Source organism: Hippoglossus hippoglossus, chromosome 5 (assembly GCF_009819705.1).
Source record: "Hippoglossus hippoglossus isolate fHipHip1 chromosome 5, fHipHip1.pri, whole genome shotgun sequence".
NCBI classification, from domain to species: Eukaryota; Metazoa; Chordata; class Actinopteri; order Pleuronectiformes; family Pleuronectidae; genus Hippoglossus; species Hippoglossus hippoglossus.
In genome coordinates this window covers 22527246-22552319 of record NC_047155.1, presented here as the reverse complement: position 1 = coordinate 22552319, position 25074 = coordinate 22527246, and the positions used below count along the sequence as shown (strand labels likewise).

The 25074-nt window shown below is 42.4% G+C and overlaps 1 protein-coding gene across 1 annotated transcript in view; it reads right to left on the bottom strand.

The window, feature by feature from the left end:
• Positions 1 to 84: 84 nt before the first annotated feature.
• The window catches only part of dnah1 (dynein, axonemal, heavy chain 1), a 32910-nt gene continuing 7920 nt past the window's right edge, over positions 85 to 25074 (bottom strand). The window contains 62 exon segments of the mRNA XM_034585206.1: positions 85 to 549; positions 1070 to 1304; positions 1429 to 1635; positions 2111 to 2255; positions 3751 to 3881; positions 4154 to 4324; positions 4989 to 5165; positions 5398 to 5577; positions 5766 to 5936; positions 6377 to 6508; positions 6936 to 7094; positions 7362 to 7506; positions 7617 to 7813; positions 7934 to 8085; positions 8243 to 8438; positions 8580 to 8805; positions 9066 to 9226; positions 9330 to 9479; positions 9761 to 9880; positions 10028 to 10153; positions 10303 to 10434; positions 11132 to 11323; positions 11437 to 11604; positions 11770 to 11961; positions 12053 to 12238; positions 12759 to 12869; positions 13041 to 13232; positions 14164 to 14335; positions 14455 to 14663; positions 14891 to 15026; positions 15208 to 15404; positions 15689 to 15919; positions 16113 to 16291; positions 16488 to 16517; positions 16608 to 16781; positions 17170 to 17327; positions 17418 to 17578; positions 17806 to 17946; positions 18063 to 18164; positions 18276 to 18434; positions 18593 to 18712; positions 18814 to 19008; positions 19100 to 19277; positions 19386 to 19540; positions 19649 to 19740; positions 19825 to 20011; positions 20138 to 20224; positions 20344 to 20493; positions 20583 to 20696; positions 20932 to 21037; positions 21145 to 21333; positions 21421 to 21534; positions 21676 to 21839; positions 21992 to 22132; positions 22266 to 22445; positions 22545 to 22650; positions 22893 to 23014; positions 23104 to 23268; positions 23365 to 23577; positions 24186 to 24439; positions 24541 to 24739; positions 24914 to 25069. Of these exon segments, the coding sequence (XP_034441097.1) occupies positions 428 to 549; positions 1070 to 1304; positions 1429 to 1635; positions 2111 to 2255; positions 3751 to 3881; positions 4154 to 4324; positions 4989 to 5165; positions 5398 to 5577; positions 5766 to 5936; positions 6377 to 6508; positions 6936 to 7094; positions 7362 to 7506; positions 7617 to 7813; positions 7934 to 8085; positions 8243 to 8438; positions 8580 to 8805; positions 9066 to 9226; positions 9330 to 9479; positions 9761 to 9880; positions 10028 to 10153; positions 10303 to 10434; positions 11132 to 11323; positions 11437 to 11604; positions 11770 to 11961; positions 12053 to 12238; positions 12759 to 12869; positions 13041 to 13232; positions 14164 to 14335; positions 14455 to 14663; positions 14891 to 15026; positions 15208 to 15404; positions 15689 to 15919; positions 16113 to 16291; positions 16488 to 16517; positions 16608 to 16781; positions 17170 to 17327; positions 17418 to 17578; positions 17806 to 17946; positions 18063 to 18164; positions 18276 to 18434; positions 18593 to 18712; positions 18814 to 19008; positions 19100 to 19277; positions 19386 to 19540; positions 19649 to 19740; positions 19825 to 20011; positions 20138 to 20224; positions 20344 to 20493; positions 20583 to 20696; positions 20932 to 21037; positions 21145 to 21333; positions 21421 to 21534; positions 21676 to 21839; positions 21992 to 22132; positions 22266 to 22445; positions 22545 to 22650; positions 22893 to 23014; positions 23104 to 23268; positions 23365 to 23577; positions 24186 to 24439; positions 24541 to 24739; positions 24914 to 25069 (9912 nt within the window). The 3' untranslated portion in view covers positions 85 to 427.

Genomic DNA, 25074 nt, shown 5'->3' with positions numbered 1-25074 from the left:
CACCAAATTGCACACACTCATAAATATCAGTCCCATTAACATTGTCTGTTTTTTGATCACAATAGTTCTTTTATTTCAAAAATGTTTCTCTAAGAAATCAAGGAAAATGTCAACAAAATTCCTTATAGCATGATGCAAGATAAAGTGATAAAAAAAATTCCTCGAAAAATGTCATGAATTCTTCCTTGAGTCATGCCCCACCCCTCCACAGAATTTCACAAAAATCAGTTGAGTAGTGTTTGCGTAATCCTGCTAAACACATAAATAAACAGACGCAGATGTAATCATCACCTCGTTGGCAGAGGTAATGAAAATATTACATTAGTATTGAATAGTCAAAAACTGTGTATTACACAAACAAAATTGTTGTTAACATAAAGAAAGCATCTGCATTTGTGTTTGTGTTTGTGTGGGTGTGTGTTTGTGTTCAGTAGTCCAGTGCACATATGAGGGCGACTCCCCGTTTGATCCAGTGTCTCTGAATTTGATCTGTAGGCAGCTCCACTGAGATCACGTAGTTGGTGGAATGGCCGGTGGTGGAGAGCGTCCCTACAAAAGCACAAAGAGCAGTTCAGTGACATAAAGAAGGTATGAAAGCAGTTTGTACTTTTCCTTGCCTGTGCTTGCGTGTTTCTCACGTGCCAGCACAAGGTGTTGGCTGTGTGGTGCGAGTGGAAAATACAGTGCTGCATTTTCAGACGCCTTCGTGAAACGGGATACTAACTGGAGTCTATTTTTGGGTGAGTAATAAAACCACCAAAAGGAGATGCACACAAACACTCCAGCGAGTGGACACCAACACAGAATCACACCGACAGAGTTCCTAACCTGAGCAGCAGATCCACAGACATGGGTGAAAACTAACGTTTGCTTTTTTAAACTAAGCTTGTTGTAATATAGATGAATCCAGACTTGCTGCGATGCTGTGTGCACAGACTTCTTCTGGAGTTTTACAAGTGTACTTAAGCAACTGGACTTGCTTGTGTTGTCAGTTGCCTATACACTTGTGTTACTCATGAAGATACCATGACCTTAATGACTGAGAATCTTTACAGATTTGCGTACTGACCGGCACGTGTCAGCGTCTTGTAGATGGGACAGATGTAGACCCCGGAGGTCGGAGGTTTGCGGTTGGGTTTGGGTTTCATCCAGATGACAACCATTTTTGTGTGGAGCTCCTTGGGCCTGGACTCTGTGAGCTGAACTGCCTCGCTGTCCCAGCGGGCGCCGTCCAGGAAAAGGCCGTGGATGTAGCAGCCAGCATTTGGTTTCTCTGTTATCTCTGACACTGACTTCAATATTATCTGTGGGCAGAGGGATTACATTGTGTTGTAACATTATACTTGATATAAGTTAGTATATTTTCACTGTGAAATACAAATATTGGCAGTAACATATACTGCCAGACACACTGGCTTACTGTCTGACCTCAAAATCAAAACCAATTGTGTCGATGGAGGCGCCGCAGCGGCGGGCGTAATTCTGGAGGGTTCCGGTGAGAAAAGCCTGAGGGAAAAAAAAGCCACTAATCCAGAAGACAGGTGGAATGCCATCAGAGATCCACGTCTGCAGGAAGGCGATCCTCTGAAGCAGGTCTGACACCCAAGAGGCCAGAGGCTTCAGAGAGGGGTAGGCCTGGAGGGACGGAGACACACAGCCAATCAAAAAGGTGTTCTTAGAAAGCGGAGCCTAAAATTATTAGAGCACTAAACAATGAATGTGATGTCTTTGTCAGATTTGGCGAGAAATCAGAATATCAGTTTGAGTCAGGGTTTCTCTTTAAAAATCGCAGGAAGAGCCACACTGTCAACGGTACGATGGGATATTACATATTGAAGAAATAAATATTCAGAGATTTCTGAAATAAGATTACAATAATACGAGTTAAAGTCGGAATTGAGAAGAAAGAGATAATATTAAAAGAACAAAGTTGATATGAACATTTTGTGATGAATTTTCTTTTAATGAACCTTTACCATATGACTGTGTTGTGTGCAGTTTGCTCCACAACAGAGGGTTTCACAGAGGTTGAGACACGGTGTCTGACCACTGGCTCCTGCTAGCGATAGGAAAGGTCAGAAGGATAATAATGGAAGTGAGTTTGTCTTACCTTGGCCGTCCACATGTTGGGCACGTTGTTGTTGAACAGGCTGCTGGACATTAACTCCAGTTCTGATGACATCACCACTAAACCCTTCAGAGCCTTCACAATGTCACCAAGACTCTGACCGATGACCTCCAGCAGTTTGTTATATCTGAGAGACACAAAACAAACTCATGATTTAAACTGGCCTCATATCGGATTGTTGCCTCTGCCAAGGTGGTTTTCACTCCCGTCCATTTGTTTGTTTGTGGGTTTGTTTGTTAATTAGCAGGATTACGCAAAAACAACTGAAAAGATTTCTGGGAAATGTTGTGGAGGAGTGGGCAAGACCCAAGGAAGAACCCATTACATTTGTGTGGAGATCCATGAATTCTCTTCACAACATTTTCCTTGATTTCTCAGAGAATAATTCATGGATCTTGAATTGTATGAGTTTGTGCGATTTGGTGCAGATCCCCCCCCCAAACACAGGGAACTAGTGAATTCAAATGTGGTTTCATTAGAGGACTGTCGGGCCCTGTGGAGGGTAAACACTCTACCCAGTGCCATTCTACTTATTCATGGTTTCTACCCTTTGATAGTAATCTGTCCAGTAGGTTTTGCACAATCCTGCTAAATAACAGACATACAAACATGGACAAAAACACAACTTCCTTGGCGATGGTAAATATTTAAATTGAAATTATTATAAAGTTATTAGTCTCCAAATGGATTTCATAATAGTGAAATTAATTGTCCCTGACAATGTGATCCTTTACAGAGCACCAAAGAAAAGATGACTTAGAAAATAGTTTCAGAGATTTCTGTCATCCCAAACTCACTTTACAGGAGTTGCTGACAAGCTACAGCAGACACACGCACGCACGCACGCACGCACGCACGCACGCACGCACGCACGCACGCACACACGCACACACACACACACACACACACACCAGCAAAATGAAAAAGCTGTTATTACAGTGTGATAACAAAGACATGTAATTATGGTTACGAGCTGAGACTTATAAAGGCTACAATTTCAGCTTCAACTTGTCTCAAATAAAGACATTACACTACTAGTTTCACGTTTAATTGTTATTTTCTTAACCTGAGAATTGAAATAATAGTACATATACACTGGCAGAATCACAGATCTATTCTGGCTACTTGACCTCAGACTAAGCTGAACATTGTCAAAGAGGCTTTCAGTGAAGCACAGTTTCTTTCTCTGATCTCAAAGAATCCCAGATGTGTCCTCCTGCTAAATGAGCTTTTTATCAAAATATTTCAAATATGTGTGCATGGGATCCACTTACCAGATCCCAGTATGGCATGTTACTGTCATGAAAATATGTTTGTACCATTAAGAGTCATTATCGGAATTTAAATGTACATTTTGTATCTTAGGCTGCTGGGGGTCTCTCTATCAAAACAGTAACAAAAGACGAATTTCGATGATGTCTTAAAGTAATGGGTCAAGGGAGCTGTTGTCCTTACCACTGTTGCTGATGAAAATCGACATTTTTCTTGTCCTGCTTCTAAGTGTAAGATCAGATCAAATCTACTTTGTCACTGAGGGAATATTTGACTTGAGCAGCTACCGAGCAGAGTGAAATAAGGAGACATGCAGTGTGGTTTGCTGTGTGATCCCTATGTAAGGTTACCTGATGACCTCCTGGACAAGCACTGTGTTCATGGACTCTTCGTAGAGGACCGGGTATTTTTCCATCACTTCCTGGAGGCTGAAAGGCTGAGGGATCTTTTCAGCGATGCCCGCCACGATCTCCTTCACTATCTGCGGTACCAGAAATCACGAATGAAACATAACAGGTCTCAGCCAACAGTCAAGGCCTCGAGAGAGATTGTTGCAATTAAATCTATACTCATAACAACTTTATGCCCGACAGGCTACTCCACAGGTATCGGTCTGTGTATTCAGCTAATAATGTTAATAATGGTAAAAGTATCTGGTAACTAGGTATTTAATGAATACAATGTACACACTGATAACATGAGCATTGATAGAGACAGAAGAGCAAAGGAAATAAAATCAATCAATATCCGCACCTCCTCTGGAGTTTTTCCCCCGGCAGACACAGCTCGCGGCTGCAGACAGACTATGGCTTCCAGCAGGGCGAAGGTCTCATTCTGGGCAAAGCTGATGTTTGCGTTGTCATGGAGACCAAAGATCTCAGGTGTGTCGTTGATGGGCAAACCACGAAAGTATTCCAAGTAACCCTGGGATCAGAAAACAGGTCAAGTCACTCGCAGACACCAATTAGTCATCATTTAGTTTGCTAGCCACGGGGTTCGATGTATATGTGACGTTTTAAAACATTATTTTTAATCTTATTAACCTGCCTGGACTCAACGCGTACAGCGTCTCCTCCCGTGTGACTGCAGATGTTTGTAATTATCTTTTTTCCAACATGACATATACTTACAGTCTCACATCTTACATTTCCATGTTTTGTGAGCAGCAGCAGGAACAGAGAGAAAGGTTTTTGTTATTGTGAACTCCTCAGAGAAAAAATGAAGAAAACTAAAACTAATCTAATCTAAAACTCGTTTTTTTCTAATTTGTCTTTTTTTGTTTTAAACAGAAATATAAACAGGGGACGAATAAGTGACAGTTTCTTTTGATCGAAATGTGAACTTGCAATTCAAATTTTATTTTGCTTTTTGATAAACCCCTTGAATGTAGTTCATAAATATTGCTGAGGCTGTTTCAGCTTATTAAAACATTATCTTCTTATCGTAATAGTATGTTTTAGCTCATATCATGTGTCATTAATGACTGCCTTGTATCACATGAGGTTTGTAAACCAACAGATGTAGTCAAAGGTCAATACACTGATCTTATCATGACTTCTTGAAGGCTGTCTACATTCCGATGGCTTACCTTGAGATCCAGACCTGTGTCTATCTGCTGGTAGACTCCAGACGAGGAGTAGGCATGATTATCACAGAGAACAGCAGGACAATAGAAATCCTCCAACACACTGAGCAGACATCGTCTGTCCCAATCATCTGTCACACGGCCGCCATAATTGATCTCGCCTGCAGTGTATTTCAGCACCTGGACAGGTGGAGCACAAGAAGGGGGGCAGAGAGATGAACACACATTATCTGATTGGAAAAAAAACTTGTTTCTTATTAAATGCCCTGTTTATTTTATCTCTAAGCTTATATCTTATCCATCCATAATGATACAAAAAAACACAGTAACACATAAAATGGAAAATGGTGGCTTTAAAACAAATATTTATGAACAAGTAGTTGAACATAGAAACCAGCCTTCTCTCCCCCACCTTGTATGGGATGTCCTGGTACTCGTCCAGGAACATTTTGAGTTGGCTGATGCAGATGTTCAAGTCTCCGTCTGTGAACTCGTAGGGAATGTTGAAGCCCAAAGAGCCAAACTTCCTGCGCTCCAAAGCAATTCCATGGAACAGACACAGAGACAGGAGCAAAGACCTGAAGCTTGTTATCTGAGGAATAGAATGAGAAGCAAGGAGAGGATTAAGTTGGAAATAACTCTGCTCTTCAAAGGAAAGTATCATTCAAATGTACAACAAGACGCTACTAAAGTAGAAAATAACACTGATCAAAAGAGGCAGATTTTCTATTCCAAAGTAAATGATAAGGAGATGGGAGGGTGACTGGGTGGGAGACAGACCTTGGTGGAAGAGGTGATAAAATCATTCGTTAGCCTCAGGTAGGTTTTCTGTAGGTTGGCCTTGATGCCTCTGGGAGGCTCGATGGTCATCTTGGAACCATTTTGGAGAATGGACACTGGGAACTTGTTGCTGGGAAGACTTGTGAGCCACAGACGGAAGTCCTTGTGCACCTACGGAGAAGATTGGACATTTGATGTTCATTAGCGTGTGGATTACTGACCCGAGCCCCTCCGGACTGGGTTCGGACAAAACTTTGAAATTATATTCTGGTTCGAGTCGGGTCATGTTGGCTGAGCTGATTTTATACACTGCACATAAGGAAAATAAGAAACACAACAAACAGCAGCTTACATTAACTGCATCGGGTTCAGACACAAAAAACACAATGCCTGGTGGGTTTGGGTTAATTGGGCTCGGTTAGTTTTCTCTTTGATTCGGACAGAAAAATGTGGTGCGAATCGGAAACAAGTGCCAATTAGGAGGAAAGGAGGAAATTGAAACCATCTAATTCGTAGGTACGCGGTGCGGTTTAAGTCAACACACTGAGTCTGTTTTTTTGTGTTTGTATGTGTATGCCCATGCTCTTTTTTGTGTGTGCGTATTTTCTGACCTTTACTGGGTTGATGTTTTCGATGAGTCTATCCAGCCCCGGCATCCAGCTGGGTGCCAGGTGACAGTTCTGGAAAAAGACCCAGTGACCTCTTTCCATGGCAGCGTGCATCATAATCTCAGCCCAGGGGCCCTGCATTACACGTTCAGCAGCAGAGGAAAGGCAGATGTGGAGTCAACAACAACAAGAGTTGGCTCAAAAGCAGTCGGGTTAACATGAGGTTTCCAACATTTACATTTCCTAAAAATCGACATGGTCGCACAATTACAGGAAACGTTCAGGAAGGCGTCAGAGCTCTCAGTTCAATGAAGACAGAAACCGAGGACAGGATGTTGCAACAGTTTAGCACTCTCCAGAATTCTAACTCACATAATTACAACTAATGTGATAAACAGATGCTGATACCTACTAAACAGCCACGGGGGCAGTATATTGCTGGGAGAATGTTTGGCTGGTTACAATGAGCCTGTATTTATCCTAAACCCTACACATGAGGTCATATCATTGTTTTGAGAGGTCAATTGCTGCGTTTGGAAAGTGTACAGAGAGAGTATCTGACCTGGCCCTGGCCCAGAGAGATGGCACTCATTTTCTTGGAGAACTGCATGACGTCAGCAAATTTGTAGAGGTCGGCAGCGGGGTCGGTGCCAGGGGAGAGGACAAAGATGAGTGGAGTGCAGGTGGACGACTCTTTGAACACCACAGACAGGTCTGACGCCTGTGGAGAGACAGAGAGAGAAGGACTAATAAGCCTTAAATACTGCTGCCACATACAAGAGAGCAAAAGTTCATTCTATACTGCAAACATTAAAGATTGTTTGCACTGCTGCTGACCCAGCCAAAACAAATGGAGCAGTAATTACTGCATTAATGTTTCCACACTTTTAAATCACAGTGATAAGAATATCTCTGTGTCACTACATGAATATTGTTTTTAACATGAGCATAAAGGCAAAAAGGGAGAACAGGAGGGCAGCTTCTCGACCTGAGGTTCTATGAAGCGCTGTCCCAACTGAGCTGAGACAAAGTCCTGCAGGCCTTGAATGAGGCGATCCGACCTCAAGCAGCGCAGGATCAACAGCTTCTGGAAAGAGTCCAGCTCCCTGTCCCACTCCTCTGGGAGGGCCTCTCTGTAGGCAAACATAACCACACCTTGTTAAATGGGCTGTGGCAGCTTCTGCACAATATAAATGAAGGGGAAGTGTGTTTTTGTGAACAAAAGAGGTTATTAAATGTTTGCCTGTGAGGCTGGCTGCTGTCAAAAATCCTCTTGAAGCCCTGCAGATGTTCGGGGAAGCTCTCTGCGAGTTTGCTGAAGCTGTCCAGAGCGCTGAGGCTCAGGATGTCCTGCCAGGCGCGCTCCGACAGCCAGCTCACCGCTGGGTTGGTCAGCTCTTGCGCAGGCATCCCTCCAGACAGCAGGTAGCGCCACTCAGCCTGACACAGATTCATTAAGCGCACGAGTGTTAACTCAACTTGTGTATTTGAATTAGAAAGAGAATATTAAGGAGACCAGCAAACAGACAGTAAGAAGCTACAAACTCCTCTGTTGCTCACCATGTCGATTTTGTTTTCATTCATCATGATGCGAGTGCACAGGAGGAAGGCGAACATAAGTTTGTGCTTCTCAAACAAACTGCGACACACGTTGCTGTACAGGCTGAAGGTGAAAAACTCATTGATGTTGACAATTCTCATCTTCACTGTGTCTGCGAGAGGAAAAGTCCAGAAAAGAGTCGTTAGCAACAAAAATATATATTTTTTAAAAATCTGGTTTCAGTGTCATGAATTAGATTACATCTGCACAGGCACAATTCTCAGTATACAACCAGAGAGAGCATATTTTACTGTGTGATTTATTTCTACCTGCTCTCTCAGAGTTGGCAATGCTTGTCATGAAGATGCCAAGGAACCACTCCAGAGAGTACTGGTACATGGGGTCAACACTGGACAGGTCCGATACACAGAAGAAGAGGATCTGCGAGCGCACAGCCACTGGCACATACTCCAGACGGGTGGCATCAATGTCCACTTCTGTCTTTTCTGCTGCCATCACTTTTGCCTGCCAGTAAAATCAGCTTGTATTACTAGTAGAAAATCAATGGTAGCTTATGCGTTGAATGACACATCACTTGAAGAATCATATATGAGGTTTTACAAGGAGTTGTTCAAGAGAAGAAAAAACTGCTCTGGACTGTCTGACCTGGATTTCTCCAGCCTTGATCTTGGAAGCCTCCAGCACTTGGATGAGCTCCTCGTTGTCCACAGGGTTTCCCTCTGTGGAGCTGAGCCGGTGCAGGATCTCATCCTCAATTTCTTTCAGCTCCTGTTTCATCTTAGCGTTGCTGATGATGAGCTGGTTTTTAGCCTCCTCCAGGTCTGGACGCTCCTCAGCCACGACCTGGCCCAGCAACTGGTCCTCTAGACCACTGGATACACACAGAACACCCTTTTACATAAACACTTACAGTCAGGCTGAGAGTGGGTGGTCAGTAACATTAACTTACATTACCATTGATAAAAATACTAACCCCTTATTGCATGCTTACCTCTCACTCTCCAGTTGTACATTGAAGATATTTGAAAAACATTGAATCATATCTAGAACAGTTCTGTGTATATGCTTTATACGTCTGTTATCTACACATCTGGTTGTAGAGCAGAGTTGTGTAAAACAGTTTTCTGTTACCTGGGTGACAGGGTGAAATTGATTAGGGTGACTTTGGTAGAGATCTCTGGAGAGTAGTGTGGGTTTGGCAGCTTAGTGGTGATGTACATCTTGAAGTCTTCATGGTAAGGGACGACTGAATCTCCCAGTTTCAGCATCATGCTGCCTTGCTGCTTAAACGTCTGAGAGCCATAATGTAAGTTAAGCAGACCCATGTGTGGTGGATATTCAGACAACACTAGCTTACAAGTTATTTTCATTTGTAACAGATTTGTGTATACATACCTGTTGCAACAGGACAGGATCGAGAGCAGGATCCAGTTCCTCTCCTACGTTCTCCAGAAGGCAGGGTTTACCAAAGCGAATTGTGTTTTCAAGACTGCGTAGGAAATCCCGATCACTGAGCTTTATAACCTCTAACCCGTTGTCACGCTCCTGGGTAATAACAGGAAGCAAGTGTGGATGAGCAGTGAATCAAATATAACTGCAGCTAGTGACAAGCTTTTGAAGAAGTTGTAAGTGAGACTAAACTGTACTAGAACCTCTATTATATCTACATCTATAATATTGGTACTGGTCAACAATTACAATGGTAACTATACATGTGATGTGGAGAAAAATATAAAAATCTTGGTATTGGCTATTGTTTTGTCTTTTGTCTCATTGACACCTTCAGCAGCTGTGGTCAGATCAGAACAGGAAGAGAGCTCCCTCACCATGTTTTTGATCCACGTGTTGGCTTGTCCCTGAGGATCAATGAACAGAGCCCAGCGTAGAGAGTACTGAGTGATCACACCGTTCTCCACTGAGAGGTTATCCTTAGGCAAACCTGATATCTATGCTCACAGAAAAGACAAAATACAATGAAAATGTAAGTCAATGACTAAGAAAAATAAGGCAGTTTGCTGGTTTGATAATTAACAATGAAGATGTCTTAATAGGCCTTGACCCTGAAGGTCAGCTGACGACAGGTTGGATCTGACCTGCCAGGAGCGGATCTTGACTGGATCTGCTAGAGTGCTGATCAGGTTGGGTTCGTCAGTGTGTGGAACACTTAGTTCTTTGAAGCAATGCAGCCACTCATCTGCCATGGCTGCTCTGTATTCTCCCTAAACATAAAAACAATGAACCTTGATGCAAATTACGCAAACATGCTGCACTGATTGTACTGAAGTATTAAAGTTATGTTAAAATGTTGGTATGATTTTTAGTTTTGTCTACTGGAACAACAAAACGTCTTGAGTTACGACCAACTTACAGTGAAGGGTCCCAGGTACGCTATGTATCCTGCAGATAGAAGCACGTCGCCGGCTACATTTTCAACCATGTAATCCAGATGTTGCACCGTTTCCCTCCAGCGCACTTTTTCATCTGCCAGTCCGCCAATAAGCTGCAGAAAAACATGCATGTAGCCACTATGAATATTAAAGCAGGCAAATATATTGAAATATATTGATATAAAACACTATTCGTTATTGTTTAGCATTTTTTTGTTTTTGTTTTGTAAGAGCAAATACTGCTTGTTACAGAACGTGAATTTCTGTATTTGCTTTCTACTACAGTATAAAATAATTTCTTATGTGAGGTCCATAATATATCCAACCCCGCCACAAAGCTGTCACCCCTGTCCATTTTTTGATGGTTGGCTTGTCTGTTTTTAAGCAAGATTACACAAAAACTACTGGACAGATATCCACAAAATGTGGTGGAAGGATGTGGAATGGGTCAGACATTTCGTTTGATCCAGGTCAGCGGGCAGATCCAGGAATTTTTTCCTTCACTTTTTCCAACATTGTAAAATAGTAAGATGCTATAACATTTTCCTTTATTCCTCAGAGAATAATTTATGGATCTTGATGAAAAAAATTATACATGTTGAGCGTACTGTGTTAAATTATAGTTATATTATATCTACTACTATCATGAGTTAAATAATTGGTTTTTAGACATTTATTACATTCAAGCTCACTGGTTTAGGGTACTGATATTTCAAACTTTGGTCTACCACCTTTCTGCTCTCCTTCCTGAGCTGCTGTAACGCTAAATTAGGAAGTTTTGTCTTATCTTATCTTAACCCTCCTTCTGACCTTGTCTGCTCGGACGAGACGGGCCTCACACAGTTGATACTTGTTGTCCAGCTCGTCTTTCTTGGCCAGACATTTCTTGTACGTGGCCTGTAAAATGGCGATACCGCCCTCCACCTCTGCCAACTTTTCATTGGCATCATCCAGGATTATCTGGGTTTCTGCTAAGTCGTCCTGGGCCCCCTGGAGAGCTAGCTGCACAAACATTAAACATTTTCAATGTTTAGATCACACTCTTAAGTGAAGTGACATGAATTTAAATATATTGGTGTCACAAATAAGGTGACGGCTCAACAAGGACTTTTTACCCTTTTTGGTTCCACAGCCTTGGACACAAAGTGATATACATGCATGGCTCGCACCCACTGGCAAATGGACGTACAGGCCTTGGAAACCTTGGCAATTGAGGCTGGCTGGAAATCGTCATTATCTATGTAGGGCTGGACTAAAGTGATGACAGTATCTGGGATGTTGTCCTGCAGAAATGATTAGAGAGACAGGAAGCATCACATCAGTGTCAACACCTGAGACATAGAGAGCTATAAAGTCTACAAAAAAATCTGAATGAGGCAATAATCATGTTCTGTAGAGACTCTGTTAACATATACATACAGTGACAGCAGTAAATCCAAGTGCCTTACCTTATCATACTTGAACAGACTGTCCAGAAACTTGCCAGGGTCCTGTAATAGACCTTTTCCAGATTCCCAGTAGTCGTCGATCTTGGTGCCAGGCTTCTCTCCAGGTAACTTTTTAGGTTTGATGCCCTTCATAATGCACAACGCTTCCATAACCAGCCTCACCCCGTGGGGAGGTCGCTGCAATCCTCGTACCTATGGAAAAGATGTAGTCCCAAGAATCATTAAAATCAGTGCAGTGGTAATTGAAGACTATCTATTATCAATCCTTTTCAAAATCTCTGACCTCAGTGACATCAGTCTTATTGAGTGACTTGAGGCTGGTGAGAGCAGCATCCAGAGCTGGCAGAGCCTCGTCCAAATTTTTCTGAGCATCTGCTGCGATGGCGCCGGCAATACGAGCTTTCTCTGAAGCTTTTGCTTCCTCTGCCTGCACTGACTTCCGGGTCTCCTCTGCAACCACTGTGTCTTTCTGTCCACATAAAATGACAAACACAGGACACACAAAATGCAGAGGTTATACAGTTCAGTTAGGATTATCAAGAAAACCTGAACATTTGTATATGTACAGAGGGATGAGTATGTCAGCAGCACCCAGACCATTTAGCCCCCAACCCCAGAGACATGTGACACACCTTAACCCAGAAGTGGTTGAAGCACATTGATTTGAGCTAGTTAAAAAAAAAAGTCAAGTCTTACTTTCTGTTAGTGTGGTCACTAATCTGTCATAATCACCTTAGGGGTCATGTGGGGACATAGAATTCTATATTTGACTACATTTCTAATCTTTTGTTATAATTATGCCTAAAATATGATAAAAAAATGTTTTCTGGAAATCACCACCTGACCCCTATGTTGTTGTTTTGTGATCCTCCAGGAAGTTTAGTAACCACTGCAATATGTAAGTGTCATCAGTGCCAGGAGAATGCATGAAAAAGGTATATATTTAGTGTGTTGCTCAATTGCTTCTAACCCTGTAACCATTTCCTTACTTCTATGGTCTCCATGGTGACTTCAGTTTCCCTAGCGGCTTCCTCCAAAAGAGGTCTCATCGTCTCCAGTTCCTCCTGCATTTTGCTCACATCCTCTGCTGTGCGCAGGAGCTACAGGACCACAGAGAATCATTGTCAGAGAAGAGTGCTAATTAAGAAGTACCACATTAATCTCTACTATTAAAACAACCATATCTACTCAAGTGAGGGGAGATTAAAACCATCAAAAACCAAACAATAAGAGTTATTGTTTGGTTTTTGGTTTTTTTGACGGGGCCTTGCCTTGTCCAGACCGGTCTTCATGCGCTTACGAGCACCGCACAGTTCCTGCTTCTTGCGTCCGGTTAGATCTGAGAAGATTCGGAGCAGTTCCAGGTAGCTCTTGGGTGTGACATAGTTGTAGCGTGAAAGCTCAGCCAGGTACTGTTGACACTTCCTGGCTACCATCTGGTGGATCTTTACACACATCATTGTCTGGAGAAGAGAATCAAAAAGGTTTTCTTCAGTATTTTTGATATTTACCCCACAAGTAAAAAATAAAGTTGCAGAAACTTAAAAAAGTTGTTTGATTCGGATAATTCATCATTGTTGCTGTGATATGTGCTGTTAATGTTGCATCGGAGTGCAGTCAATATGTTTCATCTTCCTCTTCATATTCATGAATGTTTAGCAGAGGCTACCTTGGTCTATCATCAGTTACACTATGGGACAAATTCATTTCCAAACAATACATTTCCCTCTCTTATGTTGAAACCCTTTTCTCTACTCACAAATTATTGATTTAACCAATCCTTTTTCTTGTGGCCACTCTAGATTTACAACTTCAATGACAAATGTATTAACACCACATGTGCTCATCATCAAATTTTTATCTTTCAGTGGACTGTCAACCGGCGAGGAATCAGGGTTCACAGCCTTTTATTAAGTCGCCCTACATTCATTCAACTGCATGTTTGATTAGTTACTACATGCAAAATGCTGGTGGGAGTAGTGACGTTAAGATCTACATTTTTTTTAGTAAAAAATGAGACACAGAAACAAATCAAAACCATAATGAGCCTGTCTCAAAGTGATTGTACAGAGGTTCAACATTATCTCACATTTAGCCTCTTGTTTAGATCTTTGTTAACGTACAGTACTTCCTTAGTTTGGCAATGTTTTTTAAAAACCTTCGTACCAAAGAAACTCACACATGCTCGCATGCACAAATGCATGCACTCACTCACACACTCACACACACTCACACACACACACACACACACACACACACACACACACACACACACACACACACACACACACACACACACACACACACACACACACACACACACACACACACACACACACACACACACACACACACACACACACACACACACACACACACACACGGCCTCCTTACCAGTCCGTTCATGGCGGTGGGGCTGACTTTAAGCTCAGGCAGATCATTGAGGAATGACGTGGCCACGGCCCGCAGAGCCTCCTCTGGCCAGGCACTGAACCAATCTATGGTGCAACATGTCACCAGTGAGGGAAACTGCCTCAGCCTCGAACGAAACACCTCACCGATGGGACTGCAGGAGAAGGAATGGAGAGAATTAATTGTAAGCAATAGGGTAAGGAGAGGACGAAGAGTTTAACAGAGATGGAGGAGAAACCTAGTCCATTTGTTTTCATTTTCAAAGTTACTAACCTCATGCAGAGCACAATGTGGATGTTGCTGCGGACCCTCCTGATGTAGGCAGCCATGAGGTTGGCTTTAGTTGGCTGCTGCCCCAGGTCTAACACCACTGGCTTCATTGCTGCTAGGATACGCTCCTGCTCGTCTGATGCATACAGGTTGGGAACATCCCCCGAGTTCAAAATGTTGTTGATATCCTCCAGGAATGACTCACTCGTAATCTGGTAGATTAACACAGAGGTAAGAATAAGTAAAATGGTGCCTTGTCTGACACGTACTCATGTATAGGTATTATTGAGATCTACATTGTTTTAGCTTTAATTTATATTTATTCAAAATAAGTTGAACAGTACAACAGGATCCCACACACACACACGAAATACAATCAGTATGGTGTATGGTATATAATGCTGTTGGTATCAGGTGGTAAAAAACTGCTGCTTTTTACCTGTGTGTCTACAAAGAGGAAGGTGATCTGCTGGTCCTGAAGACCAGCTTTCAACATGATGCTTTTAATATCTTCCCTCCACTCTGTTTGGCCGTAGTTCTTGGAGAGCTCTATCTGGAAACAATCATATTCTGACCTGGAAACAAACAAACACACTGTGAAGACGGGGCCACAAGATCATTAAATGCCCATATTGTTGTTTTTCCTTTTTTTTAGGTAATAAAAACTGAAAATCTCAGTTTGATCCTTTAATATATCAAAATAGCTTGAGAAACTGGATTTGGATTCATTAAAACTTTTGTGTTTGGCCATCTTACATATGTGACGCAAGTTTAGTGAGTGACTGGCGCCCACTGCCACCAACTCCAAGCAGCAGGGCATTGCCCAGGGGCTGGCGCAAGATGCGGCCGATACGGCATACATGCTCAATGGCGTCCATGAAGAGCACCAGCTTCATCTTGGTGGTGCTGATCTGGTTGTAGTCTTCCATGTATTCCTCCATCACCTTTGCCAACTAGATAACAAAATAAATTTAATGCAGAGGATAAACAGTCATTACAAGGACAGAATGAAGCATGCAGTCACATAATCAACAGAGAGAAGGATGCCATTATATTACACAAAATATCAATTAATCAGAATCTGAATTGAGTGAATTGAATAAATATAAATGTTTCATCCATTTTTTGTTTACAGGGGAAATAAAAAAAAAAGTCAATGCTTTATGCATGCAACTGTTAGCTGTTTACAGAAGCTATAGCTAAGCCTCTTTCCAACACAGGCCATGGGTCCACTCACGTTTTCCTTTTCTTCTATACGTGTGTAGACTTTGTTGTCAGCTCCAGGGATCATGAAATCCCCATAGAGAACTTGCTGACCAGAAAAAACATCTTCAAAGTTGCAGTCAAACTCCTCAATACGATCCTTCAGGAGTCGGTTGAACCAGTCCCTGTCCTCAACAGACACAAGGCGGTCTTGGAAAACCCGGCAGCTTTCGTGGTACCACAACTGAAGCAGCTGCAACTTGCCCTAAAAACACCAAAGTAATGCTACGCTTAGATAAAGGAGGAATACTGATGCATCTACTGTCAGGATGTACAATATAACGCTCATAAAAGTTATTTCTAATATGGATCAAGTGACTAAACCTGAGAAAGACATTAGGACAATCAATAGTAATGTGATTACTTCACATAAAAGTGATTGTGTTGGTTCCGACTACCTCTATCATGCCAGCCTCAGCCATGAGGATGCCCTGGAAGACCTTGGACAGGTCCCTCAGGTTGAAGGTGTAATGGGACTTGGATGGAGTTGGGAGAAGCTGCGAGGTAATGGTAGCATAGACTCGGATTGTGGCGTCTACCAGAGGCTCATTGAGCGGCTGAATTTCTGGCACAGGTTCTGATGAAGTGAAAACAATAAAACATGAAATTTACTTCAGAAAATCTATTTACTAGATCTATTTACTTTTAGATGATTTTTTATGTGTTTGATAAATGTACTGTATAAATAAAATGTTAAAACTTTAAAGTATTAAATGAAATTTTATATGATTTGTGCTCCTTGTCTGCTTCCTTTCACTGTCTCCCTGACTTACTGCCTGGTTCCTTCTTACTCATATTTCCATCTGAAAGAAAATGAAAACTCAGTTAGAAACTGTTCAGTTAATTAAAGTTTTTTCTATCCTGAAACTGGCTTAATATCAGCACTGACTCACCCATCCAACTGCCTAGGATGGTGGAGAAAATTCTCTTCTTGCTGGTATCCTCCATTTCAGTGAAGGACAGGAAATTGAAGTGGCGTGTGAAGCGCTCGGTGATGGGATTACGGCCTCCACCTGGAGGTCCCATGGCACACGCAAAATTGATGTCCACCAAGTGCTTGAAAGTACCTGTGGAGTGACGACAGGATAAACACAAAAAAAGATCAACAAAACAGATTAAACCGATCAAAATATTGTGGAATTGGTACAACTAGAATTGTCGTTCTGCAGTTGTATGCCTCCATCATCCAGGACAGTTTCACGTTACCTTTAACTATTAACCACTGAAATATAATCTGTGAGTCCAAGTGAATGTTTTCACCAAATGTCTTTGTTTCTTTCTAGGCTTTCTTGAGATGTGTTTACAAAAATGGCACAGATGGACATACAGACAACCCAGAACATAATGCATCTGGCTACTGGTGCAGAAGCATGATAAGAAATGAAAGGTCAACAAATAAAATATGTATGTATATTTAAATTAATGAGAGAAAAAACAACATTTCAGCGTTCTCACCTATCTGCTTCCTGTCATACCAGCCTCCGTGGTCGATCCATTGCCGCAGCAGTTCAATAGGAGGCTGGGCTCCATAGGTCTCCAACATTGGCATGTTGAGATCATCGATGAAGAAGATGGAGTGCCTCCCTATCGGAGGCCCGAACACCCCTTTCCGCCTGACACACAAACATCATTTAAATAGTGAGTCAGAGATACTGTGTATTATTGCATTGTAAGGTGGACAATGTGTATTAGAGCAGTCTTACCTTTTGTCAAGTTTACTGTCGATGTAGTCTTGAGTCTGATTGGCTGAGGTGCGTGCAGAGAACATGAGGAAGTTCGTGATGTATTCAGCAGGCATGTTGTTCAGCAGTTTGTCTGACATGGTCAATGTCTTTCCAGTACCAGTTGGACCAATACAGAGCACCTGCATCACAAACACATACAAATACTAATGTAGTCTGATGGTGCCTCTTCAAGGAGATGAAACCATTTAAATATAGAACATTTACTGTCAGATTCTGAAGTGTTTCAAATATTAATATCAAATATTCATAATTTAGATGAAGTGATACCATTTTAAATTCAAATTTGTTTTGCCATTTATTTAATCAAATATTTTTGTAGACAGAATGTTAAATTCAAAGTACTCACAGGTTTCATATTGGTTAAAAGCATATCCATCAGGAAAGACATTCTCATTGTGTCAGCTGTGGGAACGATGATGTCAGCATAGTTGGTCTCTGGGGTGATCACAACTCTATTTGTGTATTTCATCCAGCTGACCCACTGGACCTAGAGTACATATAAAAGTTGAATTGAATACAAACTGTATAATACTAGTAAAATGATATTAACAGTCTTATCAATAGTTAATTCATTATCTGTATGTTAAAGCATCATCTTTTTACTTCTCTCTCCTCATCTTCATCGTCATCCTCAAATTTACTAATCCCTGCATCATCAAGCCTGTAGTCGTATACTTGGCCCTCCTTTGGAAAACATAATTGAATCTGAAGGAAAAAGAAATCTGCGTCACTTAAAATATACATCTGTTCAAAAAAGAATCAAGCAATTGATAATAATTTGTCATTAAGATGCTAAAACAGAGACTGTAATCTGACCTTCTCGTCTGCCATCTTGTCCTTGAGCCAGGCACTGAAGCGCTGGTAGCCGGCTGCGTCTCCTGTGGCACCTACACTCCACACCAGTGAGAAAAAGAACCAGGGCTCGATCACCTCTGTCAAACGCTCCAGTTTCTTCTCATGTGGTGGCTTTTGATTCTACAAGACAAGAAATGATTGATAAGGGACACACAATCAACACAACACTATCTAGAACAACAGACTCAAAGCATAGGACACGAGATGAAACATCTACCAGGGCTTGTTGTACATATATATTTATTTTTTGTGGGTCATTCTAACACAGCAAAACTCACCTCTTTAGTGTCGAAGGGACTGAAGAAGCAGTCCATTATTTTAAGCAGACTACAGGCAAGGTTACTGTCGAGGGATGTGGTGACCTCCTTCACTGATGTGCGGACAAATGTGATGGAATCCTGTATAACAGTTCAGAAAAATAAAAAAGACAGCAATAGATTGTTAATACAATCATAATCTATGATAATAGAAATCCTTGCAGTTAAGTCTTCCCCCTCACCTGCAGGAACCTGGTGAACAGCGAGTTGAGCCGCTCTGTGTAAGGCTTCAAGGCCTTAGGCACCTTGTTCAGCCAGCACTCTGTGAAAGAGACAAGGCCCAAAATACTGGGCTCCAGGTAGACCATACCACAGCGAGACACTGTGGCTGGAGAGGCCACTGCCAAGTCCTGCACCTCAAACATCATGGTCATCACCTGCAGGAGGAAGACGCAAAAACGTTTGGACGCACAAGGGACAGAGGGCAACACATCAACGGACAATCCATGTGTGAAAACAAAACCTTACATCAGTGAGCTTAATGATTTCCCCAGAGCTGAGGCACAGTTTTTTGTTGTCGTCCAGCACAGTGTTCATGTTCTCGATCCACACGGCATCCACTGGCCCATCAAACATGTACCACTTCCTCTCTTTGTCCATAGATGATGCACCGCCACGTATAAGAGAAGATAGGATGCCATCAGTCCTAGAGGGTGAAGAAAAAGAGAAAGTGATAAATGATACCATAATAACAAGATTGTCTGTGTCTCATTTTGTTTGTTCTGTAGTTTGTGTAGAATCATTTATTTCTTACCACTCGTGTGTGAGCAAGTCGAACTCTCCATAGAGCTGTCCCATGGTGATGGATTTGGGGTTGAGGACATATGTCTGAACTAGCTCGTACTCCTCACCACTCACAGAGGGCTGTCCCTTCAAAGCTGTTAATGCTTCTCCTAGTATCTCGTAACACTAAAACACAAACAGTAAAACTAACATCCAGGAATATACACAGCAAGACAAAAAATTGAATTTGTGCTTAAAACTGTAAACACAACAACAATGTGTAAAAAAACTCACCTTGGTTTTACCAGATCCAGAAGGTCCCACCAACATCAGGCCATGTCTCACCACAGTGGTCTCATACAGCTGAATGCACTTATTAATAAACCCTGCAAACATCACAATACTGTCATCCACTGATTCTATACATACAGCAAAATTCATATCTGTAAAGAAACACTAAAAACACAAACCGTCCACATCTTTAAGGTTCTTCTTGATGCATACGTTGCGCATGGATTCCTCAAGTATGCCATAGTTGATAGGCTCCTGCTTTGTGTTGGGGAAAAGATCGGACACAATACCGCTGAAGAGCTTCAGGTCGTCCTGTAAAAACTTGGGTACGTTGACGTCTTGAACGGCCCGCAGGCAGATCAGCTCCTGGGAGACAGTGAGATTGCAAAATGAATAAATATGATATATTAATTGGAACGGTGTACTTTTTCAAATAATAAGCATGTAATGTTTTTTCTTATACTTCCTTAAAATACAAAACAAGCATTTTACCTCATCCATGTCAGGATTTTCTCTCTTGAGGTTTCCAGCAGCTGAAATCACCGTCTTCACTGCTCTCATACCAAAATCATAATGATCCTTCAGATAAACAAGAGTAAAGGTCAGTACATCTTTATATCACATTTCGTTGGTAGAGAGAATCGTATCTGGAGACAACGCTAATTGTAAATCTCATTTCCTCTGGATCCTCACAGCACCTGAGCGCTAAGCTGTTCAGACGAGAGCTTGAAAGTGGCAGTGATCTTCTTGGAGAGGAGTTTGGCGTCACTGAAGCCAAATGAGTACAAGGAAATCTCAGCTATCATGGCGTAGTCAGGGACCATCATGGCCACGGGACGAAACAGGGCCTGTAAAAGATGGAATCTCATTTAGTTGAACGCCATCTGCTTGTCCCTGGTGCTACACAGTTATTTCAGATTCAATAATCACTTCAAACCTTGAGGTTGTCAGGCAGCTCTGTGCGGCCAGCATATCCAGGATTCATAGTGATGAATACAGCACAAGAAGGGACCAGTTGGATCTCCGACCCCTCAAACTCAAAGAACTCCAACTAAAAACACAACATTGCACGATTGATTAAGAGAAACATCCTGCCTCTTCACAGAGTGTATGTGTAGGCCTATCATTTTTCTATATTGATGAGTAGTATCTTCTATTACAATGCATGAAGTAACATAATGAAAAACATTATATATAATTCAAACATTGTAACAGCCATTAATACATGGTATTGGACTGACATGAATACCATGATATCACAGATGACTTGTTTTTTGACTTCTCACCCTTTGCTGCTGGGCCTTTTGTATAGTGGTGATCTGTTGTGCCACCACAGACAGCACCTCCACATCAATACGATTAAACTCATCAAAGCATGCCCAGGCACCAGAGCTGCGGGACAAGAGACAGATAAGAAAAGGCACAAGATTGAGATTGATGACAACGCTTGTGACATTTAACAGCGCAACTGACAATACATTACACTGATTGCCTCTTACCTGGCCAATCCTTTGAGAAACTTGCCCATAGCAATGTAATCCAGCTGATCAGAGCAATTGAAAACCACTGTCTGGATGGCAAGAGCCTTTCCCAGGTCTTTGGTGGTTTCTGTCTTTCCTGTTCCTGCTGGACCCGCGGGTGCTCCTCCAAACTTCAGGTGCAGAGCTCCGGTCAGGGTCAGGTAGCATCTGAAAGAGCCGAAAAAATGTGTTTAGTAGTAGTTCATGGCATTCAGTTAAAACTAGAGACGATATACCAAACAGCTTGGTGTCTACCTGTCAGTGAGCGGGGTGATGACCAGGCGTCCAGAGTTACCAAGGTACTCGTATCCATACAAGAACTCCGCATTCACAGCACGGACAAACAAGTCATCTTTTGCCCAGTAGTACCTAAAAAACAATCAGTATTTTAATCATTTCTGCATACAAAGTATTCAAGAATGATAAATATTGACTAGCCTCAACAACAGCCTCAGGATCAATGACAGAAATAACAGGGACAGGAGCTAAATTCAAAAACAAACATTAAACCTGAGCTGGCTGATCCACTCAAAGTCATTGACGCTTGAGACCTCCTGCTCCACAAGCTTAGCTGCGACATCCTTTGCATGGACCTCGATGACGATGAGGGCTGAAAGCACAGCTCGCTGCATCCTAGAGAGACCTCCTCTCACCAGCTGCACCAGGTCACCCAGCTGCATTGAAAAGCCAAGTGTGAACATATGAGGAAATGTGCAATTTGATGAGTGCAAGTGTTAGAAATATATATATATTTTTTTACAAATGTACATATAATGTTATTTAGTTTTAATATTTGCCAGTGAAGTCTAGTTTCAAGTGGACACACCTGTGTTTGCAGCTGGGGGAAAAGGCGGTCGGCCAAGTCTCCCTGCTCCAATGACTCAGACACCTCCGAAGTCCAGAAGACTTGACAGCCAGCTATCACCACTTGACCAGGCCATGATAACACCCAGTCCACACGAGGTTGCTGAGGGGTCAAAAGCGGACACAGAGATCTTACAAAGCTGGACACCTTAAAAATGCCTCAACTTGAAATGAAACAACCCATGCAAGAGTATTAAACACATCATAAACATCAACCTGAAAGTAAGATCACAGACCTCAGGGTAGACTTTGAGTGATCTTTCAATGCTATCCCTCAGCGTGGCCTTCATAGACCTCTCCACATTCCTCAACCAATTTTCCACATTTCCAGTCGGTGATACCGGCAGGAACAGCTTCACCTCCTCCCCTTCTCCAGAGAACATGTGTGTGATCTGTAGATCTGACTGGAATTCAAGCTGACAACCAACAGATGTCTCAGTCATGAGGTGTTCATGTTATGTCTCCAGTAATCTATAAACAGAGTCATTGTAAAGAAACCACCAGGCAAAACAAACCTGGGCAATGTTCTCAAAGCACTTGCGCAGATGTGGTTGAACGGCAGTGGGATCTTTGGTCTGGGAAAGAATCTCCAGGAGCTCATCATCTGACAGGAAGTAAAACCTACAAACAAATATTCACTGTATTATTCAGATTGTCTTCATGTGTTTTTCAAGAGTTTTGTTTCTTTTTTCTCTTGGTATCATAGCTCTGCCTATTTATAGCAGCAAAAAGAGAGTTTGTTTTAGCCACTCGCTGTTGGTGACGGGATGAAATCACATCTTAAAGTGACTTCGTAATAAATTTTGAGGGAATTATTGTTATTATTAACACTATCAGAAACTGACTCTTTCACTGTGGCTTACCTGGGGAAGGAGACTCGTTTTGTCTCCAAGTACTCACTGAGACCCTTCTGCACTTGTTCCAAAAGTGTGTTACACTTCTTCAGTTTGTTGAGTAGACGAGCATCTGGACACAGCTCGATCACCTGGAAGTAAAGGCAGAAACACACACATGAGAGAGAAGAAGAAAATAAAGGTATTTGGAAAATTTCGTCCTTCAATGTGAAACTCTGACCTTTGGATTGCTGAAGGCAGTTTGCATGACGCTTTTCCATGTTTGCTCCATTTGCTGGTATCGTTTTCCTTCGACAGGGAGCTGCTCGTTGATATCATCAGAGCTGAAGATGGGCTCCAGGTAGAGCCAGGATCGCTGGCAGGTCAGCCACTCTTCCAGCACATCCTGCAGGCACCAGAAGGGGGCAGCAGCACAACATAAGACACTGCGTGATAATGAGTGAGAATATGTGTGTGTGTATGTGTGTGTGTGTCTGTGTACTTGAGTCATTCTGAGCTTGCTCTCCCAGGAGTTAATGCGGCCCTCAAAGGATTTCTTGAAAGGAGAGAAGGACATGCTCTGAGTCATGACGATGTGGTCATCCAGCATCTGGGACGCCTCATCCGGGCTCTTCAGGATGTAGGTGCCTGTCTCCTTGTACGGCAGCACATCAAAAAGTATCACTGCCCACTCTTTTTCCATCTTCTCCAGGGCCTGGGTGTGAGAAAAAAAGGTAGCATTCACCAGTTATATTGAAGATAGTCACACATTGACACCGTGCATCAGCAGGGAAATTTAAGTAGAGTTGAAAGGAACTAGGGCAGCATGGTGGTGTGTGGAAATTTGCACGTTCTCCACATGTTTGCGTGGGATTTCTCCAGGTTCTCCAGCTTCCTCCCAGAGACATGCAGATTGGGGTAATTGGAGACTCTAAATTGCCAGTAGGTGTGAATGTGAGTTTGAATGGTTGTTCGTTCCTGAATGTTGGCCCTGCGGTTCGATGGGGACTTGTCCAGGATGTGTCCCGTCTCTCCTCCAATGTCAGCTGGGATTGGCTCCAGCTCCTCCCACAACCCCCAAATAGGATAAGGATAAGGGGTATAGATAATGGATTGATGGATGGATTTTTCATGGTTTTGTAGGAGTAGCACCCTTCTCTAATGCTGAATAAAAATTTAATTTAAACTTATGGTTCATGTTGATGATAGAAATAAGTCAAAACCCTTTCCTTCCTTTGCAGTTCCACAGAATCACTCTATTAATCACAACCACTGTACAAAACACAACTAAACACTTCATACAACACTGCACTTGTAAGGTACCTGCTCAATGGTGAACTCTTTCCCAGCCACTTCAGCCACATGAGCTATGTCCGCCACGTGGTCCTGAAGGCCAAGCTCCAAGCAGCGGGAGAAGGTCAGGTTGGCTTTGGGCTTCACTTTCATATCAATGCGTTCAGAGAGCATCTCCCAGTGGCGGTTTTTCATCCCTGGGTTCCTAAGGCCCTGAATCAGAGGGATGTAAGGACGGAAGTCCTCAATCTTGCCTTGGATCAATGTCGCCATCAACTCGCAGTCTAGCATCACACAAAACAAAGAGAACAGGTCAACTGCAGCACACAAACAAACAAATACACTCCACTTTGTCAGGTTTGAACGATGACACATATTCACCTACCAGGAACGTCCTTGAACTGTTTAATACATTTGTGCAAGGTCTTGTGGGCGTCTGTGACATTGCGCTCAAGCTGCTCGGGGTCGATGGTGGACAGTGGGTTAGTGAGCCAATTCTCATGCCAGTGTAACCAATCAGATGTGGTGGTCCATAGGTCTTTAAAAGGCTGGAGGTCCTTAACAAGCTTCTGTAGACGATCATACTGCAAAACACATTTTACATTGTCAGAAAAAGCATGACAAAGTACCAAATCAGTTGGATGACCTTTTTTTTTACTTGATTTATTTCATTGAACTTAGTATATTTATTTATAAGGACAACACACATTAATCTACATTTTGGTCTTAACCAGCTGGCTCGATGTACATTCACTTACGTTTGTGACAGGAGTACCAAACAGACGTTCTCTGCTGTTGTAGGTTTGGGCCATAGCCTGGCACTCCTTCAGTTGCTTGCTTATACGCCTCACCTCATTGGCCGTCTGATGAGCATGATCAATGTCTGCATGGCTCCCAAACCCAGCAATCAGCATCTACA